Source organism: Chiloscyllium plagiosum, unplaced genomic scaffold (genome assembly GCF_037043375.1).
Source record: "Chiloscyllium plagiosum isolate Xiang-an unplaced genomic scaffold, Cpla_swu_hap1 HiC_scaffold_6, whole genome shotgun sequence".
Lineage (NCBI taxonomy): Eukaryota > Metazoa > Chordata > Chondrichthyes > Orectolobiformes > Hemiscylliidae > Chiloscyllium > Chiloscyllium plagiosum.
In genome coordinates this window covers 17,076,515-17,096,168 of record NW_028270144.1, presented here as the reverse complement: position 1 = coordinate 17,096,168, position 19,654 = coordinate 17,076,515, and the positions used below count along the sequence as shown (strand labels likewise).

General features: G+C 40.6%; 1 protein-coding gene across 2 annotated transcripts in view; it reads left to right on the top strand.

Annotated features, from left to right (window-relative positions):
• Positions 1-1,109: 1,109 nt before the first annotated feature.
• gramd1c (GRAM domain containing 1c) overlaps positions 1,110-19,654 on the top strand; it is a 59,120-nt gene continuing 40,575 nt past the window's right edge. The window contains exons 1-3 of one of the 2 annotated variants that reach the window (XM_043691249.2): positions 1,110-1,243; positions 10,330-10,448; positions 11,054-11,222. In XM_043691249.2, the coding sequence (XP_043547184.2) occupies positions 10,357-10,448; positions 11,054-11,222 (261 nt within the window). In that variant the 5' untranslated portion in view covers positions 1,110-1,243; positions 10,330-10,356. Of the gene's footprint in view, positions 1,244-10,308; positions 10,449-11,053; positions 11,223-19,654 lie in introns of both variants that reach the window. The other variant, XM_043691251.2, reaches the window with a different exon arrangement.

The window sequence follows — 19,654 nt, the reverse complement described above, 5'->3', positions numbered from 1 at the left end:
TCTCAACTTTGAAACCCTTAAGGTGTTGAATTACCTGATCTGTTTGGGAGGTGTATTACAATTGGTCTTATATAGCATTTAAGGCCTTTTCAAAAGAGGGGGATCAACTTTTCTGCTTTGACAGTAATGTGTGTTTCGGGTGAGGATAGTTTTGGACTTTGTTCTGACAGCCCCTATTGTCAAATTGCTTCAGAACAATTATAATGAAGACTCAAACTGGAATTGCAAACAATTGCAGAAAAGAAATGCAGTATCAATGAAGTTGCATTCTAGTGGAAAAAGTCAACACTTTCAGGCGAAGATGATGGGGGATCATTTTTAAAATGCCTGAATGCTAGTTACATTTTGAATAAGTTAAATTTTCATGCAGCAATGTCTTCAGTTCCTGCATGCATGTTATATGGAGTTCAACCACAGAAATCATCCTCACTGCCAGTCAGTCACTGATGTGAAGGTACAAGTGTTGGACTGAGAATGGGGGGAGGTGAAAAGTCAGAAGTCACATGACACCAGATTATAGTTCAACAGATTTATTAAAAATCACAAGCTTTCAGACTTCACCTGAGGAAGGAGCTGCGCCCTAAAGCCTCTGATTTCAAATAAACTGTTGGACTATAACCTGATGCCATGTGACTTCTGACTTAGTCAGTCACTGAGTGAAGAAAGTTAATAATTAAGAGCAGCAGATTCATAACTAAAAATTCCACTGTGCATTTTCTTGATGCTAGTAACTGGTTTTATAAATTGTACTCAATATAATGGCAACCTTCAATGTGTTTTGTGCAAGGTGGTAGGCAGATATTTGATTTAACTCATAAATAAAATTATTGGTTAATTTTTTAATTTGTTTTTTGACCCTGACAATGATTCAGTATTTAAACAGAAATTTGTAAAAATGCAACTAATTTAAAAGGGATCAAAAAGTTTTCAATTTAAAGCATTGAGGACTGTTTAAAAATGAGTGCCATTGTTTGAATAATATGTTGTATGTAAAGAGTTAAGCCATGTTTCTTCATTATACTGGTTGTGTTGTAAGATTCATGTATGTCACGCCCAGTAACCCTGGTCCACCCTCCATCTGAACAGGAAACAACAGCGTTGATGTGAACTTTAACCCTTAAAACCTTCCTCCTTCAATCTGCAGCATTTGGAGTATCTTCTGTGTTCAACAGGTTCTACACAGTGTTTTGTTATGTGTACAAATGTGAGCATGTCACACTAGCATGGGTGTGGAACAGTACAGGTAAAATTACCAGATTAAACAGGAAGGGCTTTGATATTTCTTCAAAATGAAGCTAGCTTCTGCTTTTAAGTTTGTCCAAAATTTGTTTACCATGAAAATCTGTTTTTAGCATGTAGGTGAACAACAGTGACCTGTGTACACTGGTGTTTTGTTTATCATGTTATAGCAGTGAAGTATTTTGTTTTGCGTTATAAGTTTCAAAGCCTTTTTATTTTAAATCATTTTATGAACGTCTTTTAACAGAATGTGTTTGTGTGTGTCTCTCTGACAAAGCCAGCTCCTTTATTACTTTGACGGAAGTGATGGTGAACTACCTTCAACAGTTGCAGCCTGTGTAGCTGATCTACTGTAACCCGTTGGTAATAGAAATCTGGGATTTTGTTCTTGGGTGGGCTCATGTGTTCGGAGTCAACAGAATGATATTAGATTCGTCTCCAACATTATAGTTAATTAACTGACTTAACCATCTGAATTTTCGGGCGATTTGTCTAGACTTGCTAATTTGGTGTCTGTTCGGAACACGCATTGTTCCAAAAAATGTTAAGTTCGGGTAAGATGTATGAAAATAGCTGAGCAGCTAATGTGATTATTGACATGTTTGGCCATGTAAAAATTTCAAGCATGATTAAATTGTGGGAATAACTAATTAGTTAGCTTGGGTCTTGATTTATTGTTTTGATAAATGACAGTGGGATTGCTAAGAAGGCAGTTGTTGACAGGTGGATGAAAGGAAATGTTCCTTTTTTGTTTAAGTGCAAGTCAATTAGATTGAGTTTGAACAGATATGTGTGTGTGTATATGTAGATCCAAAGTCTTTCTGTAATATCAAGCGTCAACGTGTCTTTGTTGGCTAAATTCTCACACACACACACTTTTGCAATATGTCGCTCGTTAATTCTAGAGGCATGACAGGCCAGTTGCAAATGAAGGCTGCCATCCATAACAGGCTGGGGGTTCTGGTGGAGAGCAGCACACTCTCAGAAAATTCCTTCACTTTCTGCCACTTATGTTTTTAATTGTAATAAAACAAAGAAGATTGATGAGGGCAGAGCAGTAGATGTGATCTATATGGACTTCAGTAAGGCGTTCGACAAGGTTCCCCATGGGAGACTGATTAGCAAGGTTAGATCTCACGGAATACAGGGAGTGCTAGCCATTTGGTTACAGAACTGGCTCAAAGGTAGAAGACAGAGGGTGGTGGTGGAGGGTTGTTTTTCAGACTGCAGGCCTGTGACCAGTGGAGTGCCACAAGGATCGGTGCTGGGTCCTCTACTTTTTGTCATTTACATAAATGATTTGGATGTGAGCATAAGAGGTACAGTTAGTAAGTTTGCAGATGACACCAAAATTGGAGATGTAATGGACAGCGAAGAGGGTTACCTCAGATTATAACAGGATCTTGACCAGATGGGCCAATGGGCTGAGAAGTGGCAGATGGAGTTTAATTCAGATAAATGCAAGGTGCTGCATTTTGGGAAAGCAAATCTTAGCAGGACTTATACACTTAATGGTAATGTCCTAGGGAGTGTTGCTGAACAAAGAGACCTTTGAGTGCAGGTTCATAGCTCCTTGAAAGTGGAGTCACAGGTAGATAGGATAGTGAAGAAGGCGTTTGGTATGCTTTCCTTTATTGGTCAGAGTATTGAGTATAGGCGTTGTGAGGTCATGTTGCAGCTGTACAGGACATTGGTTAGGCCACTGTTGGAATATTGCGTGCAATTCTGGTCTCCTTCCTATCGGAAAGATATTGTGAAATTTGAAAGGGTTCAGAAAAGATTTACAAGGATGCTGCCAGGGTTGGAGGATCTGAGCTACAGGGAGAGGCTGAACAGGCTGGGGCGGTTTTCCCTGGAACGTCGGAGGCTGAGGGGTGACCTTATAGAGGTTTACAAAATTATGAGGAGCATGGGTAGGATAAATAGACAAAGTCTTTTCCCTGGGGTCGGGTAGTCCAGACTAGAGGGCATAGGTTTAGGGTGAGAGGGGAAAGATATAAAAGAGACCTAAGAGGCAACTGTTTCACGCAGAGGGTGGTACGTGTATGGAAGGAGCTGCCAGAGGATGTGCTGGAGGCTGGTACAGTTGCAACATTTAAGAGGCATTTGGATGGGTATATGAATAGGAAGGGTTTGGAGGGATAAGGGCGGGCTGCTGGCAGGTGGGACTAGTTTGGGTTGGGATATCTGGTCGGCATGGACGGGTTGGACAGAAGGGTCTGTTTCCATGCTGTACATCTCTATGACTCTATAAATCAACTCACATGAATTTCCTCACAAATACCCTGTAGAAAATGGTTTTGAATGACACCCTGCTGTTCATGTGTTCAATGCAACCTTTGGTAGATTAAAGCTTTACAATTCCCAATTGAATTGTGTCAGTTGAGAACTGTAACTAAGCCAATCTTGAAAGAAATGCTAAAGGATATATTGGTCAATACTGTTGCAGGCAGCAGTTCTGTAGATTACCTGCTTTCTTGTGAGAGTTTCGAAGCTTCTTCCACCTTCTCAAGTCTGCAGGAAAGGAAATGGTCTAAGTTCCTCTTCTGAGCCTTGGAGAAGAACACAAACCTTTGCCAGAGGAGGATAGTCAATTCCGAACAGAATTGATTGCATTCCCTGTAAGGCTGCTTACTGGCCGCAAATCGCATTTGATATGGAATAGGAACAGAAAAATGCCGGGCCTTCTCCACAACTCAGCAGGAACTGGCTGATCTGATATTCTTCACATTTGTTTTCCTGTCCTTTCCCTGACACCCTTGATTCCGCTACTGTTTAAGGATCTATCTCGGCCTTAAATATATACAAGAATTCTTCCCTACAGGGCTGTGTGGCAAGGAGTTCCAAAGACTCTTAACCCTCTGAGAGAAGCAATTCTTCCTCTTCTCAGTCTTAAGTTGATGCCCCTTTGTTCTAAGACGATGCCTCCTGGTCCTAGACTCTCCTGTAAGGGGGAGCATCCTCTCACATTGACCTCTCATTCTTCCGAACTCCAATAAGTAGAGACCCAACCTGTTTAGGCTTTACTCTGTACAATCCCTCCGTACCAAAGATTATCTTGGTAACATCGCTAAAACTCAAAGTTTAGGCCTTTGGAATTGTGAAAAGTTTGCTCATTGTGTTTGGAAAGGAATTGTAGAATTGCGGCTACGGTTCAAGGAAAAGAACTGATAAAGCATCAAGTAAGGATATTTAAAACCTGAAGATAGGTGTTTGTTTCTCTGGGATTGAGTATCTGTAACGGATAGTGTTCCGAAACAAGTTGAAACAAGTTCAATGTTTGTGTTTAAAGTTTTTCCAACTATTACATATAGTCTTTGTTCTTTTGTACAATAAACTTGTGCTCGGTTCTTTAAAGGGCACCTGGAACATAACTTGTAAAAATGTTTCGGTGATCATCTACCATGGTAATTAACTGCAAAAGTTAAACCACTGATCTATCACCCCAGGCTTCATCTGGAATAAGGCCTGTCCAGTATTGCTGTCAGCTGGCACCATAAGAATGTGCTAAGTAATATAGAAATCAGGACAACAATTCTTATGTTTGTGTTTGTTTGTTTGAAGATACCACATGTACACTTTGTAAACAGTGTGTAGAGATCCAGAATGATTTAAGAATGAAACTTCTTGTCAAAGCAATCAAGCAAATGCTGGCTATCCAATGCCTTGGTGACACAGAAGGTTTATTAATGGTGTTATTCAGCTGATATAGATTATGTTGATATTCCGTATGAGGCTGTGCAAGAAGCAGATTGAAAACGGTTCATGCGATCCAAAAATGAAGCACTTGAAACTGTTCTTGGAGAGAAGAAGTCTGAAAGGAGATCTAGCAGAGGTTTTCAAAACTGAGAGGATGGGGAAAACTGTTCTTGCTCAAAAAAGGAACAAGATGATATAGATTTAAAGTGATCACATTAGAAGCAAGGCGAAGTGGGGAAAACCACTCCATTCAATGAATAGTTAGGGTATGAAATGTGGCAGAGGCAAGTTCAACTGAGGCATTTGAAAGGCATTGGTGATTATTTGAATAAAAATAATGTGCGCAGGTGTGGACGAAAGGAAACCAGTACAGGCACAATGGGACAAATGGCCTCCTCTGTGCTGGAACAATTCTGTGAAATTTTAATATTACTACTTTTTGACTTTTTTTTTGTGTGGCGCTTTTGCAGAGCGGGCTGGCAGGAGCAGACTCCAGCTGGCCAGACTCTCTCAAATAGTGAGATGATGGGAGAGGGTGGATTTCAACCACTGCAATATATTGTGAATGTCCTGTATTTTTGATTGTGTTTTAGAAACACTATTTTTCCATGTCATAAATGGTACTGAACAGCATACATGTTTTTCAAATTATTTTTGGAGGAGATAAATCTTGTACCTTTTTTAAACAGCGTCATCATTTTCAGGCCTTGCAATAATTATCCAATGCCATTCTTTCATTACAAGTAAAGGAATGCTGACAATTCATATTAACAAAATTACAAGCCTACATTCCACTTGACTGTATTACTACTTGTATTTGAGGGCACATTTGAATTTGTTAAAATTATTAAGCTGTTGGTCAGTTTTTAAACTAGTTCTCAAGTTGCCAATATGATCTTCAATATCTACCATCTTCAGTAGATGGAAATTGCTGCACAAGCTGATTAATTTATGCGGTAAAAGATTGAATTCCTTTTAGCTTCTTAGTTGACTATTTTTGAACTTAGCTTAACTAAATCTAACTTAGTCCTTTTTCAAATTTAGTTGTAATTGTGGAAAGTGTAGCTTTCAATTCTATGTGGTGAAACCTTGTGGTAATTATAACATGTTATTAACAGCAAGGAGAAAATTGCTAGGCCACTTGTATTTTAAATGGCAACACAGAAACCAGATTTAAAGATTGAGTCATCATATTAACAATACAGAATGGTTTTACAACACATGCCAGATCTCTGTAATTGCCTGAACACTTTACCTTTTTAGCTTTCCCCTCAAACCAGCTTAAAGGTCGCTACAAAATGTAATCACCTGCAATATAGCTGAATTACTATATGAAGTGCTCAGGCCGAATGCTCAACCAGAACTAGCCAAACTTGCTATTCTTGTGTACATATATTAAGGCTATATAAAATTTGATTACTCAATAGTACTCCAATATAATTTTTCAAACCCCACCAGGATCCATGTTGAGACATTTTTAAAAATGTCATTGTTTTCTATTTCTGCAAATTACAATCACGTCTGGTTATGTACAGTTTCTAGCAAATGCTTCTGTGATTTGAAAATGTGAATTGCTTAAAGGTAGCCCAAAAATATGTATTCTGTTCATACCAAAGGGCACTCTATATTGGTGACCATTCCAGCCAGGGCAAACAATGAACACGGCAAGAAACATCAGCTCACTTTTAAATTTGTCCTCTGGATTTAAGTGCCATTAATTGGCGAACCATTTTTGTGTGTAAAAGGACAATGGTGGAACTATTCATGAACTGCACCACTCCTTTTCAGTGGTATGGTGGTAGCATCAATGCTCATCAATCTCAAATAAAAACTTTGCACTCTTGGTAACATCTTTTGTTAATTCTTTGGCATTTAGCAATGAAATCAATGGAAGTCAGTTTCAATAGTGAACTTCAGATTTAAGACAATATTTGTGAGAATTTAGCATTCTAATGTGGTTGCTAATGATGCTTTTTTTTTCAATTACTGCATCTGATTGCTCTGTTTCAGTCAAAGACCTGGATACATAAAATACTGATCTATGCATACCATGGTTTGGAGATGTTGGTGTTGGACTGGGTTATACAAAGTTAAAAATCACATTTCAGATTAGCGCTCCAAAAGCTAGTGCTTTCAAATAAACCTGTTGGACTATAACCTGATGTTGTGTGATTTTTAATTATATTTACCATCTTTCTGAATCTGAAACAGTAGAGCATTTAGTCTATTTGGTGCATCTCTAATTGCCCCCCTCTAATGAGTCTTATGGTCAGATAAGACTATGGTGACTTTAGCTTGCTTTTAATTATTGTAGGTGGTTTGAGGTTATATAAATATGACAGAATGTGTCTGATGAAATGAGCATCTTATTTACACTTAAAAGAATTTTGTTTTCTTTCCAAACACTTCGTCTTGTCTGTGCAATATTTGCACTGCCCAATTTTGTGTGTGCTAAATTGGATTAGAACTTTCCTACTTAATTCACCATCTTCACAAATTGTTGAAGTTCTGTGACACTTCAAGATGGGTGATAATCTTTGATTGCATTGGGCTTTCTTAAAAGGTCAACCCTGCCGTCTAATGCATGAATGACGTGGCCTAGAGATTTAATGGTTACAGACTGCCTCTGTGTTTGTGAGTGTTAGTCCTGTATTTTGCAAACATTGTAACACTGCCCTCACTCTGCCATCCTGCTCTGTTGCAGTGGAACTGTGAACTAAGATGCCATCCTTATGTCAGATAACCCATTATAAAATATTCCTCCTCATTCTTTTTGAAAAGTTCCAGATGTAATTAATACCAAAATTTTATTTGATTAAGCAATATCTCCTGCACGATGTGAGGAGTATTGTCAGTAGTTTGGATTGTTTGTCTGAAGATAGTTGCCAAAAGTCACCGTTCCCTTCTCCTTAGATTTTTAAAAAGTGCTTTTTTTCTAGCATTGCTGGACTCCTAACCACGGGTGCCTTTGGCTCAATGTCCCGTAATTTCATAATGAGAGGTCAACACAGATTCACAGGGACCTGTTTGACTTCAATGCTGGAATCGTGCTGAAACGCTGACTGATTTCCAGTTGAGATTCTACCATAAGACAAAGGAGCAGAAATAGTTCATTCAGCCCATCAAGTCATGAGATTTCCCTGATGCAATATTGATCCAGTTTCTCACTTTCACCTCTGTAGACGTGGATGTGGAACTTTCCTTTTAGATGCACAACCACACTGGTTTAGCATCACTGTGTCATGAAGAGCAGTTTTCAGCTTCCCAAGACCTTTTTAAATATTTTTTGGAAATTCTGCTCTCCATTCTTTCCGTTTGCCTTGGCCTTCCAATTCTAGAGAGGAGTTGCAGATCTGTGTAAGCTTTTCAGTTTAATAGTGAACACTCCTTTTGGATTGCATTGAAGATTTCTGCTCTGAACTGCAACAGTCAACTGTCCCTTGATTTTGAGTTGAATCCTCCTGGTCTATGGAGGGTTATAATTGGCTGACTTGGAAGAAGTCTTTCTTGAGCCCCTGTCTTTGCCTGGAAGAAATGAAATTCCTGTTTTGGTGTCACATTGGAAGCTTGGTGTTTTCTCTGTTGACCATAATTTCTGCACTCCAATAATTTCCATTAGATCTCATAATTTATTCCAGGAACAACATTTCATTGTCACAATGTTTTGAAAGTTACTTGCTTTAATAGGATTTTCTTTTGGTTCCTGAGATTTTGTTGAAAATGCCCTTTGCTCCTTTTGTGGGGCTGACATTGTATAATTTTGGAAGAACTTGCTGTTTGTGTTCCCCTGGCTCCCCCTCTTCCAGTGAGAGCACTGTGTTACAGTGATTACTGTATCCTTTTTTAAAGTTTTTCCAGCCTCTCTGCATTTCCACTTCAGTGCCCTCAGTCCATTTTTGCCATCTTGTGTAAAATACAGGATTTTGCTCTCACTACTACCTACTTTTTTTGTTAATGCACAGCCTTTTGATAGTTGTGTGATACAGTAGAAAATCTGATCTTTAAAGACTAATTGAAGGCTCCCACAATAAGGTGGTCCTGATATCTTTCCAGCTTTTGTGACAGTATGCTTCCAAGTGAGGACATTGAGTGGCTTGGAGGGGAATTTGAAATTCATGGTGTTCCCATGTAGCTGCCTCCCTGTTCCTTCTAGATAGTAGAGGTTGTGGGTTTGGAAGGTGCTGTTTGAGGAAAGCTATATAAATGGTTCTTCACTCTCACTGAGTCAGAATCCTCTCCTAACAGTACTGTTGAATGTACCCCAGTGTTTCAGAAAGGTGACTCACTACCACCTTCAAGGGTAACTGAGGATGAGTAATAAACGTTGACTTAGCTAGTGACACCCACATTACAAGAAAAAATACATTTTTAAAAATGAATTTCTGCATTGGTTCCCAGGTGATAAGGATTTGTTCTGACCTGGGTGCCTTTCACTTGCTCCACCCGCTCCTTGCCCACGCTCCATCCTGTCTCAGATGGTACATGTCAAAGAGTGTGGTGCTGGAAAAGCACAGCCGGTCAGACAGCATCCGAGGAGCAGGAGGGTCAACGTTTCGAGCATAAGCTCTTCATCAGGAATGTGGGGGGTCCAAGGGGACAGAACTAAATGGGAGAAGGGGGAAGGTAGCTGGGAAAGCAATAGGTAGATGAAGGTGGGGGGTGCAAGCGGTATCAATGTTGACTTCATCAGATTCCTCATTTTGCCACCCCACCTCCTACCTTATCCCAGATCCAGTCTTCCAACTTGGCATCGCTCTCTTGAACTGTCCTACCTGTCCATCTTCCTTCCCACTGATCCGCTCCACCCTCCTCTCTGACCTATCACCATCATCCCCCACCTTCATCTACCTATTGTATTCCCAGCTACCCTCCCCCTCTCATTTATCTCTCAGCTCTCTTGAACCTCCCGCCCCATTCCAGATGAAAGGTTTATGCTGGAAATGTTGACTCTCTTGCTTCTCGGATGCTGCCTGACCTGCTGTGCTTTTCCAGCATCACACTTTCTAACTCTGCAGTCCTCACTTTCTTCTCATACGGTGCAAGTTTAAGGCTCCGAAGATCTGGAGAATACTGTCGTATCTTTATGCTTGGGACAGGAAGCATCCCTCGGATGACCACCTTCCGAAGCATCGTTGAGGCTTTATGTTTTGGTGCGCACTGTAGCCCCTGGTGGACTCAGGCTGTCCGTAGATCAAAGCATAGCCACGTGGCTAAGTTACTTATTGCCCTAAAGTCCTGATGCCTAAAAGGATGCCACCAACTGCATGATTTCTTCAGAGCAGTTCAATATTCAGCTTTATTCCTCTCTGGTTTGGAGCATGCTTCCTGGTTTGAGGACTCTGTAGAATTTTCATTTTGTTTTTGTTTCAGGTTTTTCTTTTATGTTTTTAGCATATAAATGAAACTGAGCTCATTGGAATGGTCCAGCAAAATTATGGCAGAGATCTGCATTTAAGGAAGAATGAAATGGAGAATCTGCACTTAGCTAATGATGAAAGCCACTTTGCAGGGTAAGGAAATGGCTGCATGATAACTGATTTAACCAGATCTTTTCTAGATGCGTTACAGACATAAGCACTCTTCTTTTTTTTTAACATTTACGTACTGCAGATAGTTTAGTTAAGTGTGCCCCTTTGCATGTGTTGAAATTTCCACCATTTTGGAATGGCCCCTTCTGCTCATCATATTCCTCTAATGCCACACCCAGCTCCTCACTTTGGGAGAGAAGTAGAAATAGTTAGGATTTATATTTTAAATTTATTTGTCTTAAGTAATTTCACTCTTTAGAAATGAACAGTTATTTCAGATGACAAGGTATAATATTTAGTTTTGGGGAAGTTTCAATGTAAGCTAACTGCGGGTTTTTACACTGGTGTAATGGGGACAATTGAATTTGCTTAAATGCTTCACTTTAAAGTTGTACTTTTCAAGATGTGACCTCAATGTTAAGCAAGGGAATTACCGTAATTAACTCAAGCACACTGTAGTTGAGAGGAAAATGGCATAATTCAAAATACTGTTAAATGCTAAGGTAACAAAGTTAGTGTTATAAAATTTAACTTGAAAGGGCTAAGTAGACCTTTCTAATGCATGACTTTAATGTTCTTCTGTCTAGAATTGTGGGGAACAACACATACAATGAATATAACAATAAAGGAGACCAACCAATTGTATCCAAAACCATTTGTACTGATGCACGTGCTCAGGATTTAAATACAGTTCCTTTTGGAGACACTACAGTTGTAAATCCTTCAGTTGTTATCCAAGACAATGCATCAACAATGGTAGGATTTATTTTCCATTCCTGTACGGTTGTCCTCTAGTTTTTGATCTTCTAGCATTTTATTTAATTTGGGAGTTACTAACTTGTGCAAAATTTACACAATCATTCAAAATGCTTACATCTGCCTATTGCAATGAAGATGAATTATCCGAAATATTCATTTCGAATATTGACTAGACATATACATATATCATGGACTTGCACAATAAAGATTGTGCATCTTTGCTTGAGTAAATTTTTGTTTGCGTTAAACTATTGGGTTTTATTGTGAGGAAAGGAACCTGGCTGACTTGGTTCTCACACTGAACTATATACAGTCAGGGAGGAGAGGGATGAGAGCGAAATCAGTTCAGCCCTCCTAATCCATCTTCATATATTAACTATATAATGTTGAAACAACTTGTGCAATTAAAAGAATCCAGATTGACATCGTAGAATATAGGATTAAAAAGTCACCAGGGACTCACCAGGTCATTGTGCATCTTTTCCGTTGGATCTACTTGCAATGCTAGATGAGTCATTGATTTTAATTCTGAGATTTTTTTGTTCACCAAATGTATTAAAAGAATCTGGGTCAAAGGCAGGTATAGAAAATTAGGCCACAGATCTCATTTGAATGATATTTTGAACAAACTCAGGTGGCACGGTGGCTCAGTGGTTAGCACTGCTGCCTCACAGCACCAGGGACCCGGGTTCAATTCTAGCCTCTGGCAACTAAATGCGTGGAGTTTGCACATTCTCCCCATGTCTGTGTGGGTTTCCTCCAGGTGCTGTGGTTTCCTCCCACAGTCCAAAGATGTGCAGGTCAAGTGAATTGGCCATGGGAAATCATCCAGAGTATTCAGCGATGTGTAGGTTGGGTGCATTAGTCAAGGGTAAATGTAGAGTAAGAGGATTGGGGAATAGGTCTGGGTAGGATACTCTTCGGAGGGTTGGTGTGGACTTGTTGGACCAAATGACCTGTTTCCACACTGTAGGGATTCTAGGAAAGGCCTACTCCTCTGTCCCAGTTGAGGATTTGATGAATGTTCTTGGGCTTTATTTCTTTATCACTAGTAACTCAGTCTAAAACTTGTGGTCTGCTGCCCACTTTAAGCCCAGGTCAGGGAGGTTGAAAAGCTTTGACCACTGACAAACTCAACAGCGAAGGCAAAAGTACAGATTGTGAAGCCTTTTTTTCCATTTTTCCCATTTCTTCTTTCATTGGTTATGTTCTGTGTCTAGTGATGTGTAAGGCAGATGCTGAGTGCCTGCAATCTTCAACTGATAATGTTGGTTACATTTTATTAAGTCTTCTTCCCATCAGTTCTCCACCCCAAGTCACTAGCGTTCATTTGATTTCACCCAGTGATAACTCTTCTGGCTACTTTTAAATTGTTCCTCATGGGTAGGTGCTGAGCAAGTAACAAAAACATTGAAAATAGGAGCAGGAATAGACCATTTGACCCTTCTAGCTTGTTCTGCTATTCATTAATTGTAGAATCACTACAGTGTGGTAGCAGGCCATTCGGCCCATTGAGTCCACACCGACTCTCCAAAGAACATCCCACCCAGATCCATCCCCTTCCCTATCCCTGTAACCCTGTATTTCGCACAGCCAATCCACCTAACCTGCACATCATTGGACTAAAGAAGGGCTTATGCCCGAAACGTTGATTCTCCTGTTCCTTGGATGCTGCCTGACCTGCTGCGCTTTTCCAGCAACACATTTTCAGCTCTGATCTCCAGCATCTGCATTCTCACTTTCTCCTCATGGCTGATCTGACATTCCTCACACCCACTTGCATTTTCCCAAAAACATTTGATTCCCTGACTGATCAAGAATCTATTCCAGCCTTAAGTATACACAAGGACTCTACCCCACTGCATACAGAGGCAGGTTTATTGAGTAGCAAATTGTTATTGGCTTTATTCAATGGTCCTTCCAAATGCCTAATCAGTTGAGATCATAAAAAAATGTTTGAGAAAGATCATAAAAAACTGTTTGAGATTACAGAAAGCTATTTTCTTTGTCATGTCTATGTTAGGTCTCTGAAGGATCCGTCCAGCTCATGCTAACTCCCTTGTGACCTCATTGTGACCTCATTGATTCTTGCTTTTTCAAATATTAATACAACTGCCTGTTGAATGCCTCAACTGAACCTGCGTCCACCACCAGAATAATTCAGATACTAACCACTATGAGAAATTAGTTTGCTCATGTTACCTTTTCCAGTAACCTGAAATCTGTGCTCTGTGATTCTTGATCCTTTCAGCAGTAAGAACATCTTTCCCCCCGAATATACTGCCCAGAAATGCCTCCATATGTACCAACCCCTGTCTCACAAATGCATGATTTTGAACACCTCTCAACAAATTTCCTGCTTTCAAAAAAACCAGTTCCAACTTTTCCAATACGTCCAACCAACTGAAGTTTCTCATTCTTGTAAACATTCATAAGAGTCTTTCCTACACTCTCCCCAATATCTTAACATTTTTCCTAAATTGTGGTGCACAGACCTGGATGGAAAGTTCTAGATCAGGCTGAATCAGGTGTTCTATATAAGGTCTTAACACAACTTACTTATGGACACTCCCTTTTTTTAAAAAAAAAAGATAGTTTAGGATGCTCTATGATTTAATCATGCTGTTGACCTGTCTTGCTGTCTTCAATGTGGACGTACTTACATATCCATCTGCTCCTGTATCCTTTGTGTAATATTGATCAACTAGGTTCTTTCCAGTCACTTGACTCACTTCATACTTTTATGCATTAAATTTCATCTGTGCATTCCAGCAATATTTCTAATTTTTAAAAAATTTCTATAGCATCTACTTCAATTCACAATACTTGCAAGTTTTATATGCTGTGCAGATTTTGAAAATGTGTCCCCTACACCAGGCTGTAGGTCACTAATACAGTCACAGTTGTACAACACCGAAACAGACCCTTCAGACCAACTTGTCCATGCCGACTGGATATCCTAAATGATCTAGACCCGGTTAGAGTCATAGTCATAGAGATGGACAGCACGGAAACAGACCCTTTGGTCCAACCCGTCCATGCCGACCAGATATCCCAACAATCTAGTCCCACCTGTCAGCACCCAGCCCATATCCCTCCAAACCCTTCCTATTCATATACCCATCCAAATGCCTTTTAAATATTGTAATCATACCAGCCTCCCCCGCTTGTTATGGCAGCTCATTCCATAAACACACCACCCTCTGTTTGAAATCGTTGCCCCTTAGGTCCCTTTTAATTCTTTCCCCTCTCACCATAAACCTATGCCCTCTAGTTCTGGACTCTCCTACCCTGGGAAAAATACCTTGTCTATTCACGCTGCCCATGTCCCTCTTGATTTCATAAACCTCTCTAAGGTCACCCCTCAGCCTCCGACGCCCCAGGAAAATGGCCCCAGTCTATTTAGCCTCTCCCTTTAACTCCAACCCTCCAACCCTGGCAACATCCTTGTAAATCTTTTTTTCAACCCTGTCAAGTTTATCAACATCTTTCCTGTAGCAGGGAGACCAGAATTGAATACATTATTCCAAAAGTGGCCTCAGCAATGTCCTGTACAGCCACAACATAATATATGTCAGGAACAACAGGAATCCCAGCACACACCTCCCCAGAGAATTCCAATTTGCTCCAGCCCAAGAAACATCCATTCGCCACCATTCTGTTTTCTATCACCCACTTAATCCTTTTGTACTGTCCATTTTATTCCAAAGCTTCTAACTTTGCTTACAAATTTGCTGTAAGGAGTAAATTTTTTCATCATTCCGTTGTTTAACCTCCATCTGCTACATGTTTGTACAGTCACTAATGTCACCGACCTCTACCATTTTGTAGTATGCTTGACTCTGCTCTGCTGCTGAAATCCTCATCTATGGCTTTGTCTCGAGACTTAACTGTTCTAAATGGTTAGTCTCTGACATTGTATCCTTTGAAATTCTACCTGTATTAAACGCTGTCCATCCAATGCCCTTGAGCATACTGACCTACATTGTTTATACAAGGGCTTGATTATTAAAATATTCACAATTGTTTTCAAGCTCCCTCCGTGACCTTGGTTCTGGCTATCTCTGCCATCTCCTCCAGCCCTACAAACTGCTGAGGCATGGTCCTCAACGATTGGCTTCTAGAGAATGCCAGGTTTAATCGCTCCATCAATTTCAACCATGCCATCAACTGCCACAGCCCTCAGCTTTAGAATTCATTCTCCACACCTCTCCATCTCCCTACCCTTCTCTCCTTTTCTAAGCCTTTGGAGGTTAGGTGGATTGGCTATGCTAAGTTGTCTGTTGTATCTAGGGATGTGCAGGTTATGTGGGTTAGCCGTGAGAAATGCAAGACTATGGGGGTAGGGTAGGGGTCTGAGTTTGGGCAGGATATTTGTCAGAAAGTTGGTGCAAACTCGATGGACCGAATGGCCTCTTTCCACACTGTAGCGGTTCTATGATTGTAAGATGCTCATTAAAACCTATCCCTTTGACCAAGTGTCATTTGCCTTAATAACCCCTTGGTGTTTTTTTTTTGCTTTATGTAAAATGATGTGGGATTTTGAAGTGATAGGTTTACATTATGATTCTGGAAGTTGCTGTTGCCATTATTCCATCTGGAAATGTTTGGCTTGTACCAAAACAGGCTGAGAGTCAGTGGAAGTGATTGCTACGTGGTAGATTTGGCAGCCCCCTGTCTGAATGGCCCACAGTTCACTGTGGGGAGTGAAAACGGACCAGCAGTGATATGTCGTAGCTGTGTTGAAACAGAAGGAACCCTTCTGTTCTTCCTGGTTCCTCACAAACATAACCTTTGCACAATTATTTTGTGGCTGTTTGTTTTCCAGGACTGATTGTGGGGCTGCTTAAGATTTGTGACAAATAGCCAGGACTTGAACGATAGAAGCTCAACATTTCTGTACCTTTTTTTTTGAATGCAGAATCATCCAGGATTTGCTCATTGAGGTGACCCAGGTTTTCTTATCCCACCCCACCCCACCCCAATTCTCCCTCTGCCCTTTTCTTGCTCCACACATGGGGGAGAAAGAGAGGACTGCAGATGCGGGAGATCAGAGTCAAAACGTCTGGCGCTGGAAAAGCGCAGCTGGTCAAGCAGCATCTGAGGAGCAGGAGAGTCGACATTTCGAGGATAAGCCCTTCATCAGGAATGGCTTATTCTCGAAACGTTAATTCTCCTGCTCCTTGGATGCTGCCTGAATGGCTGTGCTTTTCCAGCACCACACTTTTTGACTCTGCTCCACACATACACCCACCCACCACACGTGTGCAATCACAATCTGCTTCTCAGCACAAAATTGACACCATGAGTTGAACTTCTTCCTGAAGAAATTCATTTCTTGTGCAGGTACTGGGGGCTTGGCTGGAGATGGATTATCAATCACTGTCAGCATTAGGAGGTCCAGAGTTTTTCTTGTGCTTCTGTTGTATCAGTTGCTAGTTGCTTAGGCTAGAAATGGATTGCCATTTGGAGTGGAATCCCATTACACTGGGAGCTCTGATGGGCACATCCCTGTTTGGCAAGAACAGGAAATGTGTGTCACGCTCCAGATCACACCCAATCTCGTCTGATCTCCAAAGCCAGACATGGGTCTGGTTAGTAATTGGTTGGGAGAAAGTGAGGACTGCAGATGCCGGAGGTCAGAGTTGAGAGTGTGGTGCTGGAAAATCGATATTTTGGGCAAAAGCCCAATTTCCTGATGAAGGGCTCCTGCCCGAAACGTCGATTTTCTTGCTCCTCGGCTGCTGCCTGACCTGCTGTGCTTTTCCAGCGCCACACCCTCAAAAGTAATTGGTTGGGAGACTACCCAGGAATTCCAGGTGCAGTCGGAGGTCTTTTGAGGGCCAGTGGTATTGTCCCTAAGGCTGGGTCAGTAGGCCTCAGTCCATATCCCACCTGCTCCAGAAGAATGTTGTAATATCTCAGAGCAGATTGATTGATTCAGAAAGAAAATATCTCAGTATAGAGGCATGTGCCTGCCAGAGCAGACTTCTTCCTCCAGGTTCTAGTAAGTACAAACTTTCCTCAGTAAGTTTATTTTTAACAACTTCTTCATGACCAAGATGTTTCAGCACCATAGCCTCCAGTGCAAGGAGACGAACAAGCCTCCCTGAGTGAGGTAGCTGTACTGGCTGATGACAGCAAACCAGGCCAGGGTGGGGAGTTGGGGCTCTGCTCCAAAAGGGTGTGATTACAACTGGATCAGATAGAAAAAGGAGTAGGGAATGGAACATGCAGGTTGTGTGTTCAGGGGCACTGCAAGGACCCTGGGAAATGGAAGGAGGAAATTAGGAAAGGGGTGGGTGGAGGGCAGCACAGAGATATGGGAGAAAGGGTAGACTGCAGGGTGGACGTGAGTATTTCAGGGGTTGAACAGAGTGCGGTAATTAGTTGAGCTAAGAAGGAAGAAAGAGTAGGTGAATTGAATAAGGGCTAGTGTTATGGACCAGATCAAACCCTATCCAAATATGTTAAGACGATAACAAGTGTTGGGCATTGCATTCCAGGTGCAATTTGATTGGTCAAACTACCAGAATAAAGTAAAACTCACTTTATTCTTACACTTATAGCGAAAACACAAACAAAAAAAGAATTTGAATAACTTAACAGATTAATAGATTATTTAATGACTAGACAGCAACTGTTCCAATAAAATAACATCCCATAAACACACCCTTGGCAAAGGCCAATTCAGTAAAATAGATTGTCTCAAATGCAATTTTAGCAGCAGGAAGTGAACCCCAGCTTTTAGCTGTAACAGCGAGAGGAATAAGAGCTTCCACATCAATCTCCAAGACTCCAGCAACTGCAGAAAGCTAAAATCCAGATTCTGTGGCAGCTTGACCCCACCCTTTCATGCTGCTTCTATTGTTCTGTTTCAAACAAAACCCAAGGCCTCACATGCTATTTACTTTATTGGTTTAGAATAGACTGCTCAGTACCTCTGTCTCAATCTCTCTTGTTATGAAGATGTGGGTGTACTGTACCTTTTTAAGAGAGTTAAAAGCAACAGAACAACCTGACAGAACCAAATGTTCTGAAAAGAAAGATAATGTAACATTTGGTTGAACAACTCGATTAGCTGGTTGCCTAGAAATGACAAAACAGATTCGAATTAGGCCAATCAGTTTAAATTATACACCAGAAAATACCAAACTCCAATCCAGTTTGAATTTAGTATATTGACAATCTTAAAAGCCAATGACACAATCTGATGCTTTGGGGGTATAAGAAGGGGGAAAATTGAATACTTGAGAGGAGAACTGCCAAGCCCAGCGCTGCTCCTTGGATGCTGCCTGAACTGCTGTGCTCTTCCAGCACCACTAATCCAGAACCAGTGTGTAAACAGACTGCTTGAAAAATAGCTCTCTTAAAAGTACCTTTATCGATCAGTAACCCGTGAAGCAGAAATCCCTAAGAAGAAGAAGCAAAAAGACTGGAATTCAGAGAAACTGAAAGCTGCCTGGTTTTGAGCTAACAAGTTTTGTTTTGTAAATCATAACGGGGCATTTTATTGGACTAGTATTAGAGAAGGGAAGGTAACAGATAGGTTAGAGGAAGGAATTGTAACTAGTTGTTAGTTAATTATTCTCTGTTATACTTTAACAAATAAAGTTGTTAAGAAATAAAGTTGGCTGGTTTTAAATTAAGCAGAAGAGTTTACCCCGTGCCCTAATAGTTTGGGGATTCGGGTCCGTGATCTGATTGGTCTCGACAGATTTGAATAGGTTGGGGGCAAGAAAAATACCAGCAGATTTAACACTTGCAGGTTACTGTCCTCGATCCTTAAATAAACAGTAGGCGAGGCAATTTGTTTAATTTCAATGACTTGTGGGTGATTAAATTAAAAATGAAGGAAATGGCTCTTACAATTGCTAAAGAGTTTCCAGGATTTGAAGATGATTCTCAAATTTGCCAAGAAAGTTTAGAAGGAAAGAAAAAGGCCATAATTTTAGAATTAGCAAATAAGTTAGATTTGGGTTTAACCAAGGACAAAAGTAAAGCTGAAATTGTAAGGGAATTACTCAAACATTTAGGTGTGTCAGAGAAACAGACAAGTGCAGTAGAGGTAGAAAAACTAAAATTACAGTTGAGGAAAATTGAGTTAGAAGATAAAGGGAGAGAGAAGAAAGAGAGAGAGAGAGAGAGAGAGAGAGGGAGAAGGTTCTTAGCTGAGCAAAGAGAGGGAGAAGAAAGGGAGAGACACAAAGAGAGAATTTGAACTTGAGAAGTTGTGACTTAGTCAGCATACTCAAGTTGACAGGATGGAGATTAAAAGAGAAGGTAGTGATATACAAATCTGTCAAAGCTCTGCCACGCTTTGATGAGAAAGCTGTTGAAGCCTTCTTTATTTAATTTGAAAAATTGGCTAGGCAGATGGAGTGGTCTGAGGATTTATGGATAATACTAGTTCGGACTAAACTGGTAGG